At 32.3% G+C, this 26753-nt stretch overlaps 1 protein-coding gene across 4 annotated transcripts in view; it reads left to right on the top strand.

The window, feature by feature from the left end:
* LOC145288227 (uncharacterized) overlaps nucleotides 1–25227 on the top strand; it is a 49689-nt gene extending 24462 nt beyond the window's left edge. For 2 of the 4 annotated variants that reach the window (XM_080136268.1, XM_080136272.1), the window contains 7 exons: nucleotides 6229–6325; nucleotides 7510–7633; nucleotides 10829–10939; nucleotides 15009–15144; nucleotides 17821–17912; nucleotides 20870–21106; nucleotides 24885–25221. In XM_080136268.1, coding sequence (XP_079992394.1) covers nucleotides 6229–6325; nucleotides 7510–7633; nucleotides 10829–10939; nucleotides 15009–15144; nucleotides 17821–17912; nucleotides 20870–21106; nucleotides 24885–25111 — 1024 coding nt within the window. In that variant the 3' untranslated portion in view covers nucleotides 25112–25221. Of the gene's footprint in view, nucleotides 1–6228; nucleotides 6326–7509; nucleotides 7634–10828; nucleotides 10940–15008; nucleotides 15145–17820; nucleotides 17913–20869; nucleotides 21107–24884 lie in introns of all 4 variants that reach the window. The other 2 variants (XM_080136269.1, XM_080136270.1) reach the window with 2 other exon arrangements.
* The last annotated feature ends 1526 nt before the right edge of the window (nucleotides 25228–26753 follow it).

Below are 26753 nucleotides of genomic sequence, written 5' to 3'. Positions count from 1 at the left end.
TTAATACTGTAGTTCTTTTAACATATGTATGCGTGTCATGGTTTCTAGATTATAAATTATTCGATCAGGGAAATTCTATTGATTAAAAAGGAAAATAGGTGATACCATACTACAAATATTTAATTAGTATAGTGATACGCTAATTTAATGTTCATAGTATGTTATCACCTGCTATCCTCCTTTTTAATAAATAGAATCTCCCAGTCACTGTTAAAAAAAAAAAAATTAAAATAAAAAAGTGATGTCGCTTTTGGGTCATATCTAAAACTAAAATATACCTTCTTGGTCTTCTGGCTAGGATCTAAGGATAGTACCTGTTCTGTCTAAAGATAGTATAATGATATTGTGAGGTTTCCATTTGTGCTGGTCATCCATTCAATGGAAGTCACTGACTCCTAAAACGATATTGAAGATAAACCGTAATAATCAAATATATTCTGTGACTACATTAAAAAATGATGACTGTGACAACAATAATATCATAGTACATATTAGTACAGTATATGATAATACAGCATAATCATGCTGATGTACTGGTTTCCGTTGAAGTTAAGCAATGTTGAGCTTGATCAGTACTAAATGAGTGATCATTCGTGAATTCCAGGTGTCATATGTGCTCTCCACTTATCTCGGCATTGTTTCCAGTCATCCTGGACTTCTCCTTGCCACTGAACTCAAGTAGTGCTGATTCAGAAGAGGTATGGTTGGTTATTGTGCAACCCTTGCCTCATAATTACATGTGCAGCTACCTTTACATGGTGTATTCATTGTCTTCCACTTCAATATAATAGTATTTTCAGAAAATAACTTAAACTAAAATAAAATACTAATAGGTAAGTAAAAAAAAAAATAGGTTAGTTCGAATCAAGTATTGATATATCAGCTGCATTGCTATTTGTGCCTCACTTTGAAAATCCCCCATCATAACTTAATATTCTGGATAAAAAGACAATTACTAATTAATATTCAACATTTGTTGAAATGATATGAGAATGATACCATGTGTAATGTGAGACTTAAAGACAGGCTTAGAACTGTTGAGCTCAGAGGAAGGTTACGTTGAGAGATATAAAGCAGGAGATGTCAATGATTTGGCCACATGAAAAGAATGGGTGAGAGTTCTTGGGCAAGTAGATGTTGAATAATTCAAGTAGCAACTTCAGGTAACAGAGGAAGGCTAAGGAAAACTCGAGAGAGACTTATAAGGATGGACTTGAAAGAAAGAGGGATAAATAAAGACCTGGCCAGAGATAGCTTAATTTTTTAAATTTCTAAAAGCCATCCAAAAACATGCCAGCATATAAAATGCACATAATAATGATTATGATTTGTGTTATATTTCCTTTATTTTATTTTTTTTAATTCATATCTTTCCAAGATATTATTTATATAAATAAAATAGTAGGTATATATATATATATATATATATATATATATATGTGTGTGTGTGTGTGTGCAAATATTTGACTGATAAACTCTTAAACTGGTCACATAACACTGAAATTAACAGGAAATAGTAATCATATACCAAGGATGGTTTATAACAAGAAAAATCTTTGGATGGTTGAATAACATGTATAGAAATATGTTGGTAAGTTGAAATACAAAATGTTCATTTCAACTTGCCGATATATTTCTATTACTTTTGTGCATGTGCAAATTCATTCATAGTTTTAAGTGGTTTAATTTTAAATCTTACTTATCTATCTATAGCTAGCTCAAACAGTAGAGAATGTGGCTAGAGCGCTAAATGTTTTGGTTTCAATTCTAGCTGATCATACTCAAATCGTTTTTTTTTTAATCTGTTGGAATTAGTACTATATATTAGGTACAATATAATATTCAATAGAGAATTGGTTCTGTAATAATAAATACGAAATCTGCATGAATTAAAATATATTTAAGCATATCTTATGACCGGGCAATCCAAGTGCCCCCCCCTCCACTAGCCTTTCATATTTTGAATATGAAAATTATTATTTATTTTGTTATTACTAATACGTCACTACTTAGGATGGCTAACAACCACTTTAAGGTAAATGTTAATGAGATGGTTAGATTGTCATTTGAATGATGAAGAATATTACAAAAGGATTGAAAATGATATTTTTAATGAAAAAAGTTTGATTATTTAAGACAACTATAATATAATATTATTTTCAGCAAAAAATTTCAGTAAAATAAAATATATTAATGCCAATAGAATACTGGAAGGAAAATATAGACTAGTTAGAATCAAATATGGTACTCATGCAGAGAGTGATCCAGACGTAACTCAGCACATGCTCGGCTTTCCTCGGAACATGACGTCAACAGCCGGAGTAAGACGAACGTCACTGAGGAAATTAAGCCGTCTGATGTAACATAGAGCTGAACCAATGACGCGCGATATTTTTCTATACAGCAGGCAACAATTTGAAGAGGAAGAAAAGAAAACAAATTAGTAAAAACAAAAAAAAAAAAGCACACAATTTTTCACGTCAGAAAAAAAAAAACATGAATTTTACAGCCTTAAGTAAGCAACTGAAGACACCAGCCAGAGTCCTCGACTTTTGTCAAGAAAAAAATTTACTGGTACGGACGAAAACTTGTGCATCATATGGACACGGGTGCAATTTTATCAGGAGAAAGGTAAACAATTGCTATGCCTGGAGGTGTCAGGTTACCAAATGTCGAACCTTTACATCGTCCAGACTGGTACCTTTTTTGCCAAGTCTAGGCTGACAATTGCCATCATAATTAAAATAATCTACTTGTGGCCGTTCGAGTGAGCAACACAGAAAGACCCCCAGCACGCATGCGGAATATGATCTATGCACACACACCATTAATAAAACAACGGTCAGAGGAAACAACAATAATATCTGTTTTAATATGAAAAAAAAAACTATCCCACCCAGTTTTGTTTACAGTGTAAGCGTGCTGGGCCCATAACCTCTAGAAGTGTGGGTCATGTTTAGTTTCAGAAACGTTTCATATGGTTCGTTGTTCTAAACAAGTCTTGAGAGGTGACTGATTTGCAGTAGACAGAACAGTTTCTGATGGTTCGTTGTTCTAAACAAGTCTTGAGAGGTGACTGGTTTGCAGTAGACAGAACAGTTTCCGATGGTTCGTTGTTCTAAACAAGTCTTGAGAGGTGACTGGTTTGCAGTAGACAGAACAGTTTCTGATAGTTTGTTGTTACACACAAGTCCTGAGAGGTGATTTGTTTGCAGTAAACAGTTCCACAGAGCAAAATATTCTTACAGTGTCGAGACAGAAAAAACATGTGAAATTGCTCCAGAAAAGGTTTAATATTGATGAAGCAATTCTGGTTTCTGATTGGTTGGTAGCAGAACGTGAATTAATTCGATTCGTCAGTTCCTAGCAGCATCGTTTATAAATAGAATCGTCCGACTGTGTGGGATCATACCCCATTCTTGTTCCAAAATATTGCAACATTTTTCTAGTGTTCAGGTTTTTCCTTGAAAAAAAAACCACCCACCAAAAAAACAAAAATAACACCTTAAAAAACAAAAATAATTTTTTTTTTTAATTTTTCTTGAAAAAAAAAACCTTTACAAAAAAATTCCTTGAAAGTATTTATTTGACTTAGCGTGGAGCCTTTTCTCAAACAAAAAAAATCTTTAACATTATTTATGTAAAAAAAAATATATATAGCAAAAACAAAAAAAAAAAAAGAAAAAATATTGTTATACATTTTTCTTTACAGTTAATAAAACTTAAAATTTAAGGTAGGTTTTCTTTTCTTGTTATGCCTTCATTGGTGACGCTTGGCTTAATTTACTCGGCGATGCTCGGCTTACTCTGGCTGTTGACGTCATGTTCCGGAGAAAGCCGGGCGGACTTTGAGTTACATCTGGATCATTCTCTGCATGAGTACCTCAAATATCTATATGTCAAATGGATCGCTGTTTGTCTCATTTTGAAAATCTGACAAAATACTTTCATATGTTTTAAGATTACTGCGAATTCATATTCAACACTTGTTGAAATGATATGATGGATGTATGTGAGTGTTAGACAGGCTTAGATCTGAGGACCTCAGAGGAAGATTAAATTGGGATAGTATTGAGAGATATGTGTGACATTTTAATAGTTTTGCCATGCTGAATGAATGGATATAAGATCTTTGGTTGGTAGATGTAGAACAGTTGAGTTAGCAGGATCTGTTTGTGGGGGAAGGTCAAGGAAAACATGGGAGAAAGTGATAAGATTGGATGTTGGAGAAAGAAGGATAAATAAAGACTGATCCAGAGATAAGTTAGTTTGGATTGGAAATCAATTTCTAAACCCATCCACATGATGATGATGATGATCATCATCATCACCTTTTATTTTTATTTGATTTTGCATATATATATATATATATATATATATATATATATATCAGTACTTCTGCATTTACATTTACTGACCTGCATTTCCGTAAACAGCTGGATTATGCAGATCGCTGATCAAATGAAAACAAACATGCTGTGGATTTATTAAGCCAATGAAAATCTTAGGATACGACAGTTAATAAATTGGAAGAAAAAAAATTAGTTTCAATAGCCTAAAATAAAAAGGCCACTTTCTTACAAAAGAAATGTTTTCATTTGTTGATAGGTTTTCAGCAAAAATATTTTTTTTACCAAAAAAAATAAACTATAAAAAACTTTTACAAAAAAAAAAAAAATTTAATTCTTACATAAAAAAACACTTGCAAAAACAATGTTTTCAGTTATTAAAAAAAAAAAAATAGTATTACCACTGAAGAAAAATACACAGACTCTATTTTTACTGTTATTTTCCTTTATTTTTAACACCGTGCAAAGGCGCTTATATCAACAGATCATCAAATCTAAGGGCGATAACCAGCATAAACATAGCAAAAATAAGAATATTTTGCAAGATATAATTTGGGACGCTGAAATAATCAATAGAACAATAAAAGAATGTTAAATGAAAAAAAAAAAGAAAGATTACACGATTACTGTAGTCGAGCAATTTACGGAAAGGAAATAAGTTAGCGAAGTTAATAAACAAACTTAAAAATATAACCATGTTAAGTAGCAAAATAAACTTATTATTAACTAACACAAAACAAAAGTAAACAACCTGTTACAATGAAACTATGTTAATTAATCAACAACAAAAATTAAACAAACTTGTTAATTAATCAAGAAGTTGTTGTCCAATTAAAGAAAAATACTTCCCTTATTTAAGAGAACCCCCCTCCAAAAAAAAAAAACAAACACTTTATTTGAACGTTGTTATTTTTTCCTACTTTAATCATAGACAGAAATGACTGATTACCTAAAATAAAGGAAAACAAATTTATTTTTAAATTTTTTATTTTCGTTTAAAAAAAAAATTACATTGACAGTTTAAATACTTCAAAATCTACTTCAAAAAAGTTTTCTATTTTCGTTGTTTTGTGTACATTAATTATTATGCACCCCAAATTATACTTTGCAAAACGAAGCTACAGAATAGTAACAAAACAAAACAATTAAATTAAACTTTAATCATTCATTGACGGTTTAAATACTTCAAAATCTCCTTCAAGAGACTTTTAATCATCCTGACACTGACTGATTACTTAAAATAAAGTAAAACAATTTTTTTTTTTTTTTCATTTACCATTCTTTCATTGTTCTACTGATTATTTCAGTGTCCCAAATTATATCTTGCAAAATATGCTTATTTTTGCTATGTTCATGCTGGTTATCTCCCTTAGATTTGATGGTCCGTTGACATAAGTGCTCATGCAAAAAAAAGAAAAAATATCCTGAAGAAGATGTATAACATCCAAAAATTTTGACTTTTAAACAAATAAATATTTATTTATTTAATATAAAAAAAATAATTGTTGTGTTGTATTGGCTTATAAATGTAAAACATGAGTATTTCAATTTAAAAAACTTCTGGTATGTTATATTTTTATTGTTTTTTCATTTTTCTTCATACGATAAATGTAGTTCTTAATTTTTCTAGCATTTTAAAATTTGATCAGCCCTTGGCATATTCCTGCGGTTTATGTCAGCTGCTAGGCTATGCCAAGGCGACATCACGGAAATGTGAGTTAGTAAATGCAGAAGCACCTATATTTCTATTTTTGTTTTTCTTTTTTTTCTCTTATATTTTTCATCCATATCTTTCCAAAATGTTTTTTTTGATTTTTGGAATATGAATATCAAGTTTTCTTGTCATTTATTTTGTTATTTTGAATTTAAAATTTTAAAGTTTCAGTTCTTCAAAGGAATTCAAAGAAGCAGAACCCATTATCGAAACCAAAGAATTGTTTCTTCCAATCCCTGATCTACATTCAGATGAAAACTCTGTACGTTATGATTTATTTCTACCAACGTTAAAAAAAAATTTTTTTTTTATATCAACATTGTCAAAGCTTTTTTATATGTTAGCCTTGTCTATATGACCAGGGCTTTACGTTGTGAGTAAAACAGTTGCATTTGTGAGTGATTGTTCAAAATGGCGACTAGAAATAATAAAACGCTTATCATTTGGCGATTGTTTTCTTTTCACTGACAATCTTCCAACACTCATTACTGAGTAAAAGATTTCTTTTCAATTTTTATTTTAAAAAAATCAAACGAGCAAAGTCAAATTATTAAAAAGTAAAAGTTTATTAGAACAATATACTCTTTTTTTTAAGCAAAAGCTGTTTTAAAAACACCTGAAAAAATCCAAATGTTTATATTTTCAAGTTTTTATTATGTACGTTCTCGCCATGGAACAAAGATTTCATACTCCAAAACTCATGTAGATTTAGTTAGTAACTTTTCTATTTGGCTAATAAATGAAAATATTTAATTATCAAAAGTCAACTACAGATAGATTTCTCTGTAGAACCCTACTGACATTGTTTGGGACTGAGGAAAGGCATTTTAGTTTTTAATTTTTGTTTGTATATTTTAAACCTTATACAGGAAAAAAAAAAAGTTTTAGTTGTAAGATAGATAATTGGCTTATTGTTCAGAATTTTCTCTTTATTAAAAAAAACAAAATAAAAAAAAAATCTTGTATGATGTATGTACCCATGACGAAACGAATACATCATATTCCAAAACTCGTATAAATTAATCAAATAGTTTTATTTTTGATTAAGAAAATCAAATTTTATAAGCATCCGAAGAGCAACTGTCTCAACGGAAATTTTGAAAACAATCTTAAGAAACAATTGAAGATAACGCAACAATAATTCAAATTTGCAAGATTATTGTAATGCCTATGGATTCCCATCAATCACTTAAAAATTATTTTCTTTATAAAAATAAATTTACTTGATCAATTTACATGACTTTTGGAACATGATATTTTCATTTCGTGGTAGGTACATTCATCATGCATATTTTTTTTTTTAATATAGGTGGAATTCTGGACAACAAGCAAAAATTATGTTAATTTTTCATGTTTTTAAAAGAATCTTGTCTCGCTTTCATTTGATAATTATACTAATATTTAAACTTGATAAAAAATGTTTTAATTTATTTTTAATCTTTCTAGCATTGTCTTGAAGAAGCCATGACCCTTTCATTTCACTCTGGCTTTACAATAACTCGATCCAGCCTGCAGCAGTTGAAAGATTTACTTCAGTTGCAAGAAGTCATTGTAAAGCTTGATGAAAAAGGTATTTATTGTTGGGTGCAATTTCTTATATAACCTTTGATGATGGAGTCGAGTATTTCATTTCTTTTTTTTCTCGTGTAGCAGGGTGATGCTTTCCTCAAGCAGATAGTTGAAGTATATTTATACCAGAAAATGATGATATGACCATTTTCACTCAAAATTCATGAGGTTGTTGTTGGTTTCTTACAATAAATATTCCATATTAGAATATAAGCTGTCTGGAGATACCAGTTTCATAATAAAATATGTACCAGACATTGATGCTATTGTATGTTTTCTCACACGCTGAAAAACTCAATCATGTTCTGCAGAGCTCAAAACAGAAATATGTTGCCATATCTAGGCAGGATCTATTCGGAGCCCCCCAGACTCAGTTCAAAACCGGCTTCGAAAGCTGTTAGGTGATACCCTTTTCTCTTCCCTGCAACCTTTGTCCCACAAAAGAGACATTATAAGCCTGTCTCTGCTCTGTCATTATTTTCATGGCAAGTTCTTGTCTGAGCTTCAATCCATGGCCCCTCTTGCCAAACTTTCACAAAAATACTCATTATCAACAGTTTTCCCCCACTCTCTCTCTCTCTCTCTCTCTCTCTGCCGAAATCTAAATGCAAATTCTATGAACAATACTTTCCTAGAACTGTCTGCCTGTGGAACTCTGTTTGTTCTGCGGGCATGCTTTCCAGCTGAATATAATATGGTTGTCTTCAAGTCCAATGTAAAGTTCTTGTTGAATACAGGGTTGAATGATAAAATTGTCACCCCTTTTTGTTGCAGACCATCTACTAGTTGGCCAGTTGTATATGAATCCCAAGAGCGATAGGAGCCTTCTATCACATCTGAAAGTAACACAATGTTCAACGAGCGAGATCGGAGATGCGTCGCTGTACAATTCATGCTAAGGAGGGATATGCGATATAACATGTTCATGGCTACAGCAGCATCGAATTGTCAGGCATGATCGGCCTCAATTCAAAATGTTATCAACTCAACAGGTGGCGTAAACTCAACAGATCTACAGTGATAGCCAAATCAACTAAGTAACTTGAGCATGCTCCAGAGGGACAGGTGTTATTAGTTGAGGATAATTGTCGAAACTTGTTGGTATTTTGATGAGGCCATTGGCCTAGATCCAAGAGTAGAGATGCTGTCTATGAAGAGATGTATATATCTGAACATGGTTGGCATGGTCACACTGTACAGAAATAGTTGTATGCAAACCTAGAACTGTTTAGATACAAGACTAAGACATTATGCAAATTTAGGCATTTTTAAGAATTTTATATGGCAGGAAGACCACCGCCGTGAGTAAGCTCCACATTCTTCCCTGCAGTGACTTAGTCCACAGTATATTGTAGTCTACATTGCACTACATAGAATTTACTGTTTATTTAATAATTATTTTCATATAGTTGCTTTAATTAAATTTTAAAGTGTAAAAGTTAAGTATCATAGTTCAATTGTGCTCTAAATAAACATTCAATTCAAACGCACTTTTGTCTTATCAAAGAACATACTGTTGATTTTTATATGCTGTGCCCTTCTGCTTGTGTGGTGATAAAACTTAGTAAATGCTCTTGTAATGTTAGGCCATATAAAGGCGTTAACTTTGGTCAAAACTGGATTGGTCTTTCTTTAATCGGATTTTTTCCATTATGGATTTTTTATACTTATCAGAGGCATTCTGATACAAAACCTATCTAATAACACTCCCAGACATAAGTATATTTGTGTGAAATTTTTAAAAAATCTATTGAGCCGTTTTAGAATCTACAGGGAATGAACTCACACACAGGCACACACACACACACACACACACACAGGCACATACAAATATAAGTAGATAGATAATGAAAACAATGCTTGAAATCAATTTGTACAAAAATAATTTTTTGCTCATAAAAGAAAATTAAATTTGGTGCTTCTACACTATCAGAACGAAAGTTTGGAAATTTTAATTGAATTTCACATGAAAACAATGGTATCTATGCATTCCTTTTATTTTTAAGATGATTATATCCAAAAATTACACAAATCAATAAGGTAGAAAATTATTTATTAAAGAAAATAGAATTTTAAGAAAACAAGGAGAGTTCAAAAGGGAGCTAATTTTCCATTTCGATTTATTTTATTAAAACAAGATGGCCGCAAATTTTCGCCTGAAAAACCTTAACATGATTTTTAAATAATTCAGTAATATTCAGGTGATTTCAACTGCATAATGTGGAAACTAACATTAACAACAAAAAAAAAAAAAAATCAGTAAAAACCATTTATTGACTACAAAAGTTTGTTCTGCTAGTGTAGAAGTGCTGTAAATTTATATAATTCAGTGTGGATGATTTTTTTTGACCGGCTTAATTCTGTTGTTGGACTTGGTATTTAACATCACTCCAGATTCTTTCTAGAATTAGGTACTTAGAGACATGAAGGTTGTCAGCATCTATAAATGAATGTGCCATGGTGTTATATAGTGTTTATCATATAGGGGCACCATTTACGTTTGGTGTATAACATAAAAAGGATTCCGTGTGCATATGATTGTCTCTAATATAAATGGTTGTGTGTTTAATTATCATAAAGGGAATCGTGTGTGTGACATGCATTTTCAGAACCTACCTCTGCTTCTTCGATGTTGGATCATCTGGAAATTTCTCATCCTGGAGGGAGACTTGATACCTGTTTGACGAAGATTTATTACTCCAAGACGATGAATGGGTTTTATAGTTTTTATTTCACTTTCCCCAGAGGTCCTGCAGAAGGTGGAAGTGAAATCGGCCTGTGTGGTGGTTCTTCTACACACGTCAGCGTTCGTCTCCCCCCTCCCCAGTTAAGAGGGGGAGACAACGGAAAGCCATCTGTCTTCTTCAAAGCCCAAATCAAATCTCTCCGATCTAGCCAACCTGACCACATCACTCATACGTAATCTGGTCAGCTGACCTTCAGTTCTGGTAAACGTGTCTACCACCACATTTACTCACCTCTCTCTCTCTCTCTCTCTCTCTCTCTCTCTCTCTCTCTCTCTCTCTCTCTCTCTCTGTAACAATGGAACCAAATGGATTTGAACTTGGTACACCCAGATTGTTAGTCTGCATTGTCATCTGCTTAACCACTGTCAATTCCCTCCCCTTTTTGCTTATGACATTTTTGTTTTTAAATGTTTTATTAAATAAAAGTTAATTTAAAATTTTATTTTCAGCAGATTCGAATACCATTCTGCTGGAAGATTATACAAACAATCTTTCTTCAGAATTTCAAGAGAAGTTTTCACAATCAAAGGACGACAACAATGATGAGTATTCATTTGTAGGTAAGTCACAAAGGAGTCATCACATAATGCCTTGAGGCCACTCGAGGATAAGGGTTAATGTGTGTATGGTAGTCATTGGGACATGATGTAGTAATTGTTTATGGTGGGGATTTTGGTGACCCCTTTGAAAAAAAAAACCCAAAAAAACTCATGTGGAGTCAGATGGTCCACCTTTCATCTACCATGCTGGCCAGGATCATGAGACCAGTAATACTAAATTGAAATGAATTTGATGCAGGATGACCCCACAACCTAAAAAGAAAAAAAAACAGTGCTTTGCAGAATAGTGAAATATGAAACATGCATTTTGGGTAAAAAAAATAACGCGTTATTAGTTATTACTAGGGATATGACAACAGCATATTCTTTTCATTGTTTTGACCCTCGAGTGTGTATCCGTTGATATCTTATATGCTTTTATATAAAGTCATGCGGTTCTTGGTTGATTAACTGTGTTAGATATATACTCTACAGGGAAGGGTAGCAAGAAATTGTTTCTTTCATGACAATCTAGCCAAATATGCATGCGCAAAAAGACGTTGTTCCTTGAATTAGTTTAAATATAAAAAACAATCTTAATTCACTCACGCGGTCATGGCACAATGTTCGTAGTGGCAGTGTTATCTTTAGATTGCAGCTTCGATCCGAGGTATCAGATAAATTTTGTTTGATCTTTAAAGTTTTAATATTGAGACAGTTATTTATGTAATTTTGTTCTTTTTTATTTTTTTTTCCATCACGTTCACTGTTTTTTTTGTTTTTTTTTCTCCCCCCCGATTTTTTTAAGTTTTGACATCGGATGCTTACACGTTTTTTGTTTTTTTTTCATCATGTTCACTTGTTTTGTTTTTTTTGTTTTTCTGATTCTTTTAAGAAGTTTAACATCGTTTTTTTTTTTTTAATATTTAAACAGGGTTATTACTTCGCTTATTCGTTAGTTTCCATTTTGTTTAGATTTACCCCCCCCCCACACACACACAGACACACACCTCCTAACACCCGGGTCCCCCCCCCTCCCGCTAGTTACAAATGAAAATAAAATTAATCTTATAAAGTTTAATCATGTTTTAATGTGGAAGAGTTCTGTATGCCAAACTGACTTATCTCCCTTGCTTTCAATTAAAAAATCTGCCATTTCATATGTCCCTTATCCTCTTAAACAAACAGCAGTGATTAAGGCTGCATACCTTGCTCTTTAAAAACAATTATACAAGTGGTAGATGACATCTTAGTTAACGTGGACAATAAGTTTTTATTTTCTGAATTTCTTACCAAATGCATTTTCAGTAAAAAACACTATTACATACTTGCATGGCATGTCAAAATTAGTATGAATTTAAAAAATTACAATAAATGATAAAACAGAAAAATAATTACAAGTAAAAAAAAAATTTAGTTTAATGACTTATTTCCCTTGCTTTCAGTTAAAAATCCACCATTTCAAAATACAAAATGTCGAACTGGTAGTATGTATAAATTTTTGTAAAAACTAGATCTGTAGCAATTAACAAACTATTTACTATAAGCGGGTCAATGCCCGGTGCCAAAGTGATTCGGCCACACTGACCAATCGGTTGACAGGGTGCATTGATTTGAACTGTCCCCTTAAGGACTATTTTTAGCCCTTTGGGATCTCAGCTGCGATCGCCAGAGAGACGCCAGCAAGCGACCTATACAGACCTCTCTCACTCACCCCTCTCACTTCTACTTGTTGATGACTACAGTTTGATGGCAGACGACACCTTCAAACAGACATTTACACTTTCTTTCTTTCTTTCTCTTCATTCTGAGATACAATCTCGCCTTTTTTAAATAAACCCTGTGTTGTTGTTTTGTTAAAAGCAATGTCGTTTGGCCTTGTGTTTATTTAAGTAATTATTAGGAGAGAAATGCACAACATTTCTCACCTATGAAAATGGTGACCCGAAATGAACACAGACCTTTTGATTACAAAGTGGCATTTCTTATTTTGAGCAAAATATAAAAAAAACAAGAAGGGACCAAATCACAAAGGCAGAAAGACTGGAAGAGATATTTTTTTTTTTTTTTTCACAAAAAGAACTTCGACGAAAACAAGAAAGTTATTCATTTTCCTTTTGTCGCCATCGCTGATACAAACAGCGACGGCGCGTTCAAAATCAAAGAAGAAAACAATAACAAAAAAACTTTGAAATGGGTTTCCCCGTCTCTCTCTCTTCTAAAAAACAAAAAAAAGAAGAAAAAAACTGAAGACCTTTGTTCCAAAAATGTTTATTTATTTATTTTTTAATGGCCAACTATGCTGTAAGTACAGTATTCACTTCGTTTTTCTCACACACACACACACAATTCTTAAATCTTTCCTGTCCCAATCCATACTATTATTAAAAATGGGTTTTTGCATCCTGTTTACTTATTACTTATTTATTCTTATTAAGAGACGTTGCGAGCCTATCCTTGTTTTATCGTTATTTCCATGGCAGGTGCTCATCTGAACTCCAATCTCTGGTCCCCCCTCGCCAATCTTTCACGAAAAACACCCGTCTAGCTGAATCCACTGTGAAAAATTTCCCCCACTCTATATCTGTGCCTAAGTCAAAACGCAGATTCCATGAACAAAGCTTCTTTCTTAGAATTGCACGCCTGTGGAACTCTGTTCCGTCTGCCTGCTTCCCACCTGACTACAACTTGGATGTGTTCAAGTCCAACGTTAACAAATTCCTAATGAACCGCCCCCTTAAGTAAACACATCAGCAAATCTCCACACTAACGTAATGTACTTGCAATAACCCTTATCCCTGAGTGGGTTCCGGGCCTTGATAAGTGGTGACCTCTGTGTAAAAAAAAACGGGAAAATTCACATCATTGCATCTCCAGTTGTTCAACTATTATAATCTCACTTGTAAGCGGTTGAATAAATTTGTTAAACGTTCTCTTTCGTCCTCGTATCATTTTTATGTGGTTATTTCACAGACAACACTCATTTTAAAACCTGTATTCCCACAACATTTCGACCAATGTGACCTTCAGCCTTTTTCAGCTGTATCTTGTCGAACTTAAGAATCTGTATGAAATTTCAAATAGAACCCTTTATTTAATCCACAGGGGTAGCATGCTCGTGTTCAATGCACCATGTTGGTGCTACCAGATCAGACTGCCTGAAGATATTAGCTTCCTAAGACGAAATGCACCTAAAATTAATGTTTTTAGTTTTTCTACTTCTTTTTGCAAATCTTAATTATGTTCTGCACTCCCCCCCCCATTTTCCTTCTTTCCATTCCCTCTTTCTCTTTCCTCTACTTCCTAACTGGTCTCCTAACTTATAATGTACCGAACATTAATACTGTAACCATTTTCCCTCTCCCATTGAAAAACTCATTCATGTTCTGCAGGGCAGGGAATAAAAATGATACAATCCATTATAAGACAAGCAAACCAAACACTACAAACTAGCGATTGTAGATACAAAGAGCTTGAAGAATAAAAACCTACAAAATTACTGGATGCAACATGAATATTATTTCCAAAATAACTGCATTTGGCATTAAATAACCCAAAAAGGGTTGATATGCCGTAAAACAAAGCAAGCAAACCAAACCAAACTGTCCACTATGATCGACTAGAAGTTTTAAATAATTTGCGATAGTATTCTTAGTAACATCCGCACTGACGATTGGACCTTCAACCTCCATGATACATTATCTGTTACGCTATGCCCATGGATTACATAAATGATTCTATTCAAAAATGTACAGATTTACGAGTTTGACGAAAAAACTTCCGAGTTCAACAAGATACTTCTAAAGAAGGTCGGAGATTACATTCGCTAAAATGTTGTGCGAATAAGACTCAAAGGAAAACAGTAGTCTGTAGAATCCAAATAATAAAAAATTATCACTCCTCATCACAAAAATTAAGAAACCAATTAAATTCTTTTATTTTTTTAACTATTTTTTTTTTTTATTGCCTTTTTATTTTTTGGAGTAATATTCTGAGCTTTTGTTACAAACATACACCTACTCTTTATTATAGTAAGGATAATTCTGCGCATCTCATTTTATTTAATATTTTTTGTTTTTGCTGTTTTTAGAGAAAGCACCTGTCTCTGAAATGCTTCTGTCCCAACTAGAGACTCCATTATCATCTCCTGTGAAAGAGCTTCAGAAACCAGATCTATTTCAATTATTAGAAGTTGTTCCTTTTAATATGAATGATGACACGAACTAGTAAGTAAAAAAATATATTTTTGCTTTTATTACCAAAACAAATTTGAAACGTTCTTGTCTCTTTGAATGTCATATTATTTGTGGAGCTGTCCAGAGTTTTAATTCCTGTAAATTATGTAAATCACAGAAAAGTAAAAGTAAAAAAGTTGAAATATTTCTAATCCGTTTAGGACAAAATCTGAGTAAAAATACTTATGCCCAGATAGGGGTTGAACTTATGACCTCTGCTTATTTATTTTCTTTTTTTTTAAATTTTGAAACAAACATAGATAACTATAAATAGCTATTTATGTTTGTTTCAGAATTTAAAAAAAAAGGTTGATAATATGGATAATTTGGGCCATTATTCTTAACTTGATTTTCACCAGATTTAGACCATCACACAATGGATAAATGCATTGATTACAATCAGTTCTAAGTGACAATGAAATTTCAATCCTTACTATAAGCAATAATAATAATAATAATAATAATAGTAGTAGTAGTAATAGTAATAATAGTAATAATAATTAATACTTCTACTGAGTCATGTCTGATAGAAGGAGAACAGTTTACTCCTTTGGATTTTAAAATTCCATATAGATTCCTTAGTTCAACGTAAAGATTCCCAAATTTGAAAATATATACCTGGAGAAGGTTGGTGGTTATTTTCATGGCAAGTGCTCGACTGAACTCCAATCTATGGTCCCTCTTTGTCAAACTTTCACAAAAAAATACTCAACTAGCTACAACCACTATATACAATTTCCCCACTCCTTATCTATGCCTAAATGCAGATTCCATGAACAAAGCTTTTTTTCCCAGAACTACCTGCCTGTGGAACACTGTTCTGCTGGCCTGCTTCCTGGTTGAATACAACATGGTAGTCTTCAAATCCAATGTAAACAAGTTCTTGTTGATTCGTCCCCATAAATAATAAAATTCTACCCAATTTATACCATTAACGATAACTATGCTACCACCTTACATTCATTAACCATTATCCTCGAGTGGCCTTCGGGCCTTGATAAATGGTGACTCCCAAGTAAAAAGAAAAAAATATTGTGAATATAACTACCAAGATGAAAATAATAAATAGTACTTATCCAGAACCTGACCCAACTTCACGTTGGCATCTTCCAGCAGGTTACGATAAGCATCTGAAAAATGCCAATGCGATTAGCCAATCAACAATCAGCTGTCAGCAGATAAGTTTTAATGAAATTGTGAAAGTCACTTTAACAAAAAATTTTTTTGTTTTAAATTGAAAATGAATTGTAGCACACTACATGAAGTTTAAAAAAAAATGGCCACCCAAAAGATTTAGCAAAACAAATATTAACAGAAAACCTTTTGAAGTAAAAAAAGAAAAGCCCCCCCCCCCCTTAAAAACGATTTAACAAAAATAAAAATGTTAAATACTTTTCTTTCTTTGAAAAAGAAAAAGAAAAATCATTTTTTACAATTGTTTCTGTGTTTTTATTGTGGAAAAGTAGTTATTTGCAAGTTTTCTCATCATTAAAAAAGATTATTTGAAACTTTCCTTGAAAAAAAAAAAACTTTATATACTTTGCTTGAACAAAACATACTTATCTTGAAAGCGAAAAAATTTCTTTCACAGTTGTTTCCTTGTTTTCGTAAAATAAAACAAAACAATTTATTTAAAAACATTGATTTAAAAAGAACATTATGTATACTTTTCTTGAAAAACAAATGTTTTTCTTTTTATATAATTACATTTACAGTAACTATTTTCTTGTTTTACAATTTTGTTTTTAGCGTTTTACTTTTACCATCTCTGACAGTCTCCACGGAAGATGTGGACACAAAGTTTGGTTAGATTCTGCATAAATACCTAACAAATCATACAAACTTTTTACATTTGTATTAGTGATGTGATGATTCCAATATTTTTCCCGGCTCCAATACAGTTGTTGATTTTAATCGGAATTATTGATCGTGATGCTTTTTAAATTTCTTAATATGGAGTTGTTTTTTGTGTCTGAGGTTGCATTACCGCAAAAACCCATGTAACGTGTGTATATATTTTTACAAACGTAAAAACCCATGTAACGTGTGTATATGTTTTTACAAACGTAAAAACCCATGTAACGTGTGTATATATTTTTACAAACGTAAAAACCCATGTAACGTGTGTGTATATTTTTACAAACGTAAAAACCCATGTAACATGTGTATATATTTTTACAAACGTAAAAACCCATGTAACATGTGTATATATTTTTACAAACGTAAAAATACATTGTGGGTGTGATCTTTAGGGTTTAGTTTTACTAGTAGTTTTAAATTAATAAATATTTATTATTTCATTATTAATACGAGTCGTGGAAAATTAAGTTTTAGACAAAGAAAGGCACAAATTTCTTCAATTCCGATACTCCTAAACTCCTATTCCGATACTCCTATTCCAATTCCGAGCCTCCTAAACTCCAATTCTGATACTCCTAAAAGTTCTGATTTTTTTGATTCCCGATTCCAATTAATCATCACAACACTAGTTTGTACTGAACTTTTATAACCTGAAAGGGCCATATTTAGTAATTGTTTTCATAGATAAATAACAAACAATATTAAAGCTGTGTTTATGTGTTTTTTATTACGAAACGATTAATACAACTCGTCCCATTTTCAAAACTTTCTAATGATTATCATACAAGCTAATTTATTTGTTTTTAGTGTCCTTAGTCCAAAAAGTGTCAATGAAATTAACATCAAATGTTGGCAAAAGGAGAAATTCTGTGACGAGATTTCTACCTTAAGACTTGCAGGTAAGTTTATTATAGTATATCAGTTAATTTTTATTTTTATTTCGGACTATTAGTCTCATCTTTATTAGTTGTTGTTTGTTTGTTTTTATTGGTTCACAACGTTTCGGCCAACTTCCTCTGGCCTTCGTCAGGTGGTAACCGCGACGGATAGGAACTTCGAATCTCCTAACTGCATTCTCAGCCATCACTGCCATCCAAAAAAAAAAAAAAAAAAAAAAAAAAAATTCCAATTAAGGAATAATATATAAGTATATCAGTTGTTTTTTTTTTTTGTATCTTGAAACATGAATTAAAAAAAAAATTTTTTTTGTGCAAAATTAGTGGGAGTTTAGCCATTTTGTAGAGTTAGCCATGTTTCTAATTACCACACTGAGCCTACTTGAAAAGAAGTGCGATACTATGGACCCCCCCCCCCTCCGCCCTCAAGCGTTAGGAAGTGATTTTTAAAAAATGAGGAAGAACTATAACAAAAAGAGGAAATAAATTGATCAACAGAACGGAGATATGAGACGTAAGGTTAATAGGAAGACAATATGGGAAGTCATTCACAAATGCACACAAAGGCACTTGAAATAGGATTGTTAATCAAGGTGTTGCAGTAGCTGGGACAAGACAGAAAATAAATCCAAGGTTTACTTTCTGCGCTTCTGCTGGCGGAGGTGGGAGGGGTGGAGGTTAATAAATTCTGTTTCATCCAGAAGAGAGGCATGGCTTCACCTCTTTATTAGAGCAGAGAGTGCAAGTGGACTCTTTCTCAACGGAAATCAGACTCGGCTCTAAGGAGACCGCCACTGATAAGCATTTCTCATTCATCAGCATGTGTGTGTGTGTATATATATATATATATATATATATATATATATATATATATATAACAGAAAATATTTGATGTTGTCTAGAGAAAAAACAACTTATGAGCACCTATAAAGGCGAACAATGCCTACTGGAGAGAACTTGAATGCCTACTAGACACTGTCCTCGAGTGTCTAAGGTCTCTCTATATAGGGTTTTGTCAGAACAACATGGCATGAGGATACTTTTCCCTAGAAGTAAACTCTGACCAAATAATCAAAATCACATGGTATTCGCAGCCCTAATACGATCTTTTCACTAATGCTAACCCACATTAGCTTTTGCAAGGAATAGTGCACCTTCTCCAAGTGATGTTACCTAAAGTAATAGCACGAAGCTGGATACTACACCAGACTAAATAAATTCATGTCCTCGAATCCAGTAAGACCAAGAGCCCAAAACCATAGATATATACAGCTATATATGAAAATGGTTAATTGGGGAGAGGAAAATTATGTTCTCAGTTTCTTTACTAACTCAGTGCTTGAGAGATAAAGAAATTTAATGGGACATTTGAATATCTATGTATCTCATATAGAGTTCAAGTGTTATCCCCAGGTAGTGGGTCCCTTGATTTGACTGAAGTAAAATAAAACGAGTTATTTTACAGGTAGTGTTATGGTGGGAGTGTTCCTTGCTGTCTTGAGTTTGCAGCAGTTGAGGACAGTTTCCAGCTGGTGATAGTGGATGGATGTTTGTGGCTCAAAGCAGATCAAGATGAGCTGACATCAACCGACAACAAAGACGCCTCAACAGATGACTAAGAGATGATGTCACCCACGTATCACTAATGGCTGCAGAATGTGTCAAAGTTGGTGTTTCCTGTGGGTTTTCTCTTGTTTTGTATTTTCATACATGTGAGCTACTCTGTTTGCCACCTCGGCAGTTGCTAATATGCGAGATAATGCCACGGTCAGAATAGAAGATGAAAAAGAAAACCATGGAAATGGCATTCTGGTTGACCATGGTTGTCGAGATTCCTAATTGCACAGAAGAAAATAGTTACCAGAGTCTATTTATCTCCCTTCCACAGCGGGAATATGTGAAACAAGATCAGGAAAGTTGGACTTGAAACCAGTGTTTGAGAAGATAAGCACTCTGGCCGAACAAAAATTACTTGGGCAGCCCCATCAGCATTCTTCAGTCGGGGGTGATCTTCAGGCAATTGGCAATAAACTAACCCCTTATCAGAGGATGAGAAAACAAACCTTGGGAAGGTGGACTTCCTGAAACTGTACTGGACAATACTTAATTAATAATTAGGAGAAAGGATTCGACTTTTGTAAAAATAACATCGTCTGATGATGTCTCTAGTTGGTTATAACTAGTTAACTGAAACATACTCATGAATGTGTAGCAATACTAAAATGTAAAAATAAATAAAATGTATAGAAATATGTTTTTTTTTTCTTTTCTCTTCCCTGTAACCTTTTTTTCTACTCTACAGAAGAGATGTGAGCCTGTCTCTACTTTATCATTATTTTCATGGCAAGTGTTTGTCTGAGCTCCAATCTATGGTTTCCCCAGCCTGACTTTCATGAAAAGCACTAGTCTAGTTGAAACCGCTATCAATAATTTCTCTCACTCTTTATCTGTGCCTAAACCTAAACATAGATTGCATGAACAAAGCTTTTTTCTTAGAACTGCACGTCTGTGGAAGTCTGTTCATTTCTCTGCTTTCCAGCCGACTACAATATTGTCGTCTTCAAGTTCAATGTAAACAAGTTCTTCTTGAGCCATCCCCTTTAGTAATCCAATTTAGCAAATTTCCTCTACTAACGATTGCTACAATATTGTCCCATTGACTACTGTACACTCATTAACCTTCTCAAGTGACCTTCGTGCTTTGATAATGTGTGACTCCTTTGTAAAAAAAATATAAATATTTATGTTATATATATATATAACATATAAAATTATGAGATGATAAAAATTGGTTACATTTCGTCAGACACACACACTATAATATATATATATTTATATATATTATAGTGTGTGTGTGTGTTTGACAAAATGTAACCAATTTTTATCATCTCATAATTTTATTAATATAGAAATTACGATTGGTTTACAACTTCATAGCAAATTGTTTCTTATCTTTACAGAGCCTATTATTGAAGCACGTCCTTTTATCCAGAATTATGTCAGAACTGCACTGGAGCATATGAATTTCTCCACAGAAAATATCCCAAGTGAAATAGAGCTAGCTTTGAATTGGGATCCATTTCAAAACGTGACTATTATCAAAAAGCAGCTTCTCGAAACTTTGGACATTGAAAACCAAGTTCCCATCTGTGAAAATTTGGATGATATGTTTGTCAAAAACAGGGAAATTATTGAAGGCAAGTTTGCTTTTATTTTTTTATTTATTTACTTTTTTTCCGGATCAATTATAGTTGAGGCACCACCAAAATGAACAGTGGTCAAATGGACATATTTTGGCTTGACACCAATATCTTAAATTTTTACTGCCTATTGAATCATAAAGAAAACAATACACACATTTTTATCTGATGCTACCATATCAGGCTGTCTGAAGATACTGGCTTCCTGACTTAAAATATGCAAAACATTGATGTTATTGTTTTTTTTTTCTTTTCCTTTTGCAAAACTCAATCATGTTCTGCAAAACTAAAAACAAAGCCAACAATTTTCCTCTACAAAACAAGCAAAGCCAAACAATTTGAATAAATATTTAAAGATATAAACACCTTTAAGCATAAAAACTTTTACCAAAATGAATGGATTCAGTATTAAATAACCTGAAAAGTGTTGATATGTCATAAAACAAAGCAACCAAACCAAACATCATTAATAAATATTTGAAGATATAAATATCTAGAAGCATAAAAACCTTTACCAAAATGACCTGATTTGGCATTGAATAACCCAGAAAAGGTTGATATGACATAAAGCAAAGCAACCAAACTTTATATTCCAGACTGGATGATAAATTCTATAAAAGGACATAGATACCAGGTGATTGTTTGGTGCTTACACAGTTTAGCAAACATTAAAAACAAAGATAAAGAAAAATGAAGTTCTCATTAAAAAAATTAGTACTTGTACAGTTGAATCAAAACATTAAAAAATTAAAATATTGAAAAAAAAGTTATAGTGTACGTATCCGTTATGGAATGAAGTTCTCCGAGAAAAAAAATTCCACTCAATTTGATCAAGTAGATTTTTTTTTTTACAACAGAAAAACAATTTGTTATGACACTGAGCAAAAGGTAGCCATGTTTGAATTTTCAGACCATGAGGAAGGAAGAGAAGCTATTATTTAGCATGGAAAGTGGGTTTTTGGCGCTTTAGACTTGTGTTGTCTCCCCATTGTCTTCCTTTCCTCATGGTCTGAAAATTTAAACATTGCTACCTTAAGCTCATTTCTTTTTTCGGAGAACTTCATTCCATAACGAGATTCTAAGTTATATTCTATACAGTATTACTTTTTTTTCAATATTTTCACTTTTTAATGTCTTGATTAAACTGTACAATTATGAAAAAAATTTGCTTAATTTGATCAAGTAGTTTTTTTTTGTTCGATTTTTTTTTTTTTTTTACAGAGGAAAATCAAATTTTAGTGATTAAGTTATCTCCCCCGGTGCCACCTCTTTGTAGCTGAAATTGCAAATATGGCGGCATCGTGATGAGTCTCACTAAAATTTGATTTTCCTTTGTTAAAAAAAAATCTTTACGATATAGATATACATGTCTGTGTAGGAAAGCAAATATCGTACATCAAAAATCTCCATCTAATTCTTGTCAAAACACACATGAAATTGTAATAATTTTATTAAATTTTAAAATGATTCTTTGAAAGAAAAAGAAAAAAGAATGCTTAAAATTATTCAGAACAGTAAAAGTAATCGTGTCAAATTTTGTTAAACTTCAAGAATTAGCTGGAGTTATCTCCCTTGGCACTAAAATTACTAAGATGGTTGCATCATGATTGGTCTCACTAAAATTTGATTTTCCTCTGTAAATAAAAAATTACTTGATCAAATTAAACGATTTAAAAAATATTTTTGAAAACTTCATTCCATAACAGGCATGTACATCACAGAGAATTTATTTTTATAAGAATTTTATTTATTATGTTTTTTTATATACTTGCTAAACATTATTTACATTAAAGAGATTAGCCCAAACTAGACCCCTATATGAAATTTAAAACAGAGAAAAATCTAATTCATGACTATATAGAGCAAGGAAGTAATGTAGAGAAAGAAAAATGTCAAAAAGTCTTGTAAATGATGTTTCTGACAATCATTTCATGCGGACTGAAGAAATAATCCAACTTGTCATGTAGATGTCTGATAATTTTGAAATGATTCAATGGATTGCCAAGCATCTGTTAATAGTCAATTCTTGGAGGTGTGAAATTTGTAATTTGCCATGCGCATTGAACCGTTATTCAAAATCGGTTGATGGTTGGAGATGAAAATGTTCAAAAGATGAATTTTATTATTCAATACGTTAAAACCTTTTTAGGTGCTTGTACAGTTTAAGCAAGACATTAAAAAAATGAAGATATTGAAAAAAGTTGCCTGTTGTGGAATTAAGTTCTCTGAAAAAAATTTCCCTTAATTTGATCAAGTAGTGTTTTTTTATGGCGAGAAAACAATTTCTTATGACACCGAGCAAAAAGTAGCCACATTTTGATTTTTTTTTTTACCAAGAGGAAGAAGAAAAGCTATTATTTAAGGTAGGAGGGTGTCAGCATTTTAGACTGAGTTATCTCCCCATGGCGCACCCCCTTCTTTCCTCATGGTCTAAAAATTCAAACATGGCTACCTTCAGCTTGCTGTCATAAAAACAAGTACCCTTTTCTTTTTTTTTTTTCAAACAACCTGTATTTACAAACAATTATCTTTATAATTTATATATCTATATAATTATAAAACTTAAATGACCTTGTGACGAGTGATGTAACCCACTTTCTGATTTACAACATCCAGTTGCGCATGCGCGCATAAAAATTAACCCATAACAACGTAAACAAATAAATACAAATCGCTTCTTTTGCAGATTTTTACCTGAACACTGAAATATTAACATTATTTTTTCGAAATTCTTATTTAACATGGGAAGAGTGGGGGTGTTTTGCAACTATTGTTTATTACAACTATGCTGTCGCTATTTTCTTACAACTAAACAACTTTAACCCGTTGACAAACATAAGAACAATTGTAGTAAAGCCAAGACTACTACTACTACTACTCTCTATCCGTCCCTTTTCCTTCCTTCCTTCCTTCCTTCCTTCTTTTTTTAGTTTTTGTTTACATTTCTAGATACAAAATAGTTGTGTGAGAACGATGAATTTGTTGACACATTTACTAATCTGTTTTGATATTAGTTTTATTTTATTTTATTTATTTAGGTTTTATTTTTTTGCTTCAGGTTTTATTAATTATTTGTTTTTAAATTTTAAGTTTCTATAACATGGTTGAAGGATTCCAATATGGTTTTTCATTCTTATGTTTCTCATCAGTAGGTTCATATGCATTTTTGCTGCTAAATGACTTTTGTCGGCGTTTGATTCATAGGAAAATCATGTTTAATTTTCGATTTTTGAGCGATTATTCGGAAAAATAGGTAACTTTACACGAATAGGGAGGATTTTTTTTTTCATGTTTAAGTGATCCGTCCATGATTTTTCCTTTTAATATACTTTCATAGAAATGTTTCTGTTATGTCAAAAAAAAACAACTATTTTCTTTACGTCACAAGTGTCACGCTCATACATGAATTCCATAGCTAATATAACATACTGACCCAATGGGTCACGGGTAGTCTAGTAATTTATATTTATATCTCTCAGTTTAAGTTTCTACATAAAACTCAAACACAGCATCCATTTTCTTTATAGATCCCTAAAAAATATGAAACAAGGGAGATAACTCTTAGTAGTTTAAAGAAGTTAATAACATTTAGTACTTGCCTTCACAGATTTTTATTTTAAAAAAGGCGGGCGGGGGCATATATGAAATATTGATTTACAAGCGTAATAAAATAAAAAAAAATAGAATAATAAAAATTTAAAAAATATCTAAAAAAAAAAAAAAACAAAAAAAAAACTGAATGAATGTCTTTGTTTAAAAATGATATTTTTTTCAGCTGAAAATGAAGACCCAACTTTGGATCCAGTTGACCTTCATAAAACAATGCAATGGTCGTCATCATCAATTTATAATTATAAAAGCAAAATGACATCATCAAAAAAAGGTAATAAAGTTTTACTCTTTGCTAGAATTTTATCATTTTTATTTATTTATTTTTTTGTTCGTTTTCAATATTTCAGAAAGATTAAATCAAGACAGTATAGGGAAACGTGTGCAGAATAGGAGACTTTATTGGTTTGGTCACATTGCATATGAATGTTTCAGTTTGATGTAGAACAATTTTGCAAGGGAAAACCAAGGAAAGCATTAAAGGAAGTATTTCAGAGAAAGGGAGATAGATACCCATCCAGAGATAGGATAGTTTGCAAGTAGACGTTTAAAACAGATATTAAACCAATATGTGGTGATAATGATAAGGTGAATTTCATGAAGTCGTATATATATATATATATATATATATATATATATATATATATAATAAATTCCACAGCCAAACAACGTCGCAGCCCACAAGAGCCATGAAAGTCAACAAACCGGAAGTCCAAGACTCGAGTTTCGCCCTCATTTGGGCTCATCAGTTAGACACATCCGAACTCAAGATTCGAAACCTGAGCCTCTTGCATGCGAGGCAAGCACTCTACCAACTGAGCAAACGCCTCGCACACAAGAATTTCTATTAACCAACACACACACACACACATATATATATATATATATATATATATGAACAATCTATTTCATGTGGGTTGGTCTTGTTTAATTTGATTGTTTTGTTTTACGATATGATATATATATATAAGTGAAATCTGACCAGTGAGGGTTGAGGGTATGCATTGCATGAAGAGAAAATGCATAAGAATGATACAATAAAAGTGTAATGTGAGTCTTAAAGACAAGCTTATGTATGAGGGTTCTTGGGTTAGTTCATGTAGAACAGCTGAAGTAGCTGGGTCAATAGGCAAGGGTAGGTTAATGGAAACATAGGAATTGATAAGGACGGATTTGAGAAAAAGAGGGATAAATAAAAACCTGGTCAGAGATAGGTTGTGATGATGTTGGTGTAGTCATTTACTTTGTACAGTCATAGCCAATGTGGAACCAACATTTGACGTAGGTTGTGTTTTGACCATAACTGATATTCAATATAGCAGAAAGATTAAATCCGGACAGTATAGAGAAACGTCTGCAGAATAGGAAACGATGTTGGTTTGATCACATTGACAGAATGAGTGACAGTTCTTGGGTTAGTAGATGCAGAACAGTTGAGGTAGCAGGGTTAGTTTGCTGGCAAAAATTAAGGAAAATAAGAATGGATTTGAGAGAGAGAAATAAAAACCTGTCTAGAAATAGGTTAGTTAGCTGTCAACACATGTCAGTATGTAAAATAGACTTTAAACTGAATTGGATGATGATCATGATGACTAAATTATTAGCTTTGAAGAATTAGTATGTTTAATATTCTATTTCATAAAGTTTTGTAACTCAAGGGTAAAGAATATAAATTTAAACTCAGCACACATAATGGATTGCTAAAATTAATTGTGTGTTACATTTGCTATACATATGTGTTTTAAAAAGTACATGACGTTTTTAAATGGTTATAACGGAGAAAAGCATTTCGTTTATTAATAGTATGTCTATGGCAAACTATAAAAACATTAAATGATATTGTTACATATCAGAGACCCTATGTCAATGGCGATTAAGTTAGGTACTGTGAATTTTAACAAGGTCGCACTGAGTGCATGATAACTCAGATCTGAAAAACGTCTCCTCCAACAATGCAGTCCACATCTTGCATTTCGGATTATGGCATCTCCAGGTACAGCTTTTCCTAATTTTTTTTTTAGATGACAAAGATGCT

The sequence above is a fragment of the Euprymna scolopes genome, chromosome 11, assembly GCF_053919585.1.
Source record: "Euprymna scolopes isolate OS-2025 chromosome 11, ASM5391958v1, whole genome shotgun sequence".
In the NCBI taxonomy this organism is placed as follows: Eukaryota; Metazoa; Mollusca; class Cephalopoda; order Sepiida; family Sepiolidae; genus Euprymna; species Euprymna scolopes.
This window is presented reverse-complemented; position numbering and strand designations above follow the sequence as displayed.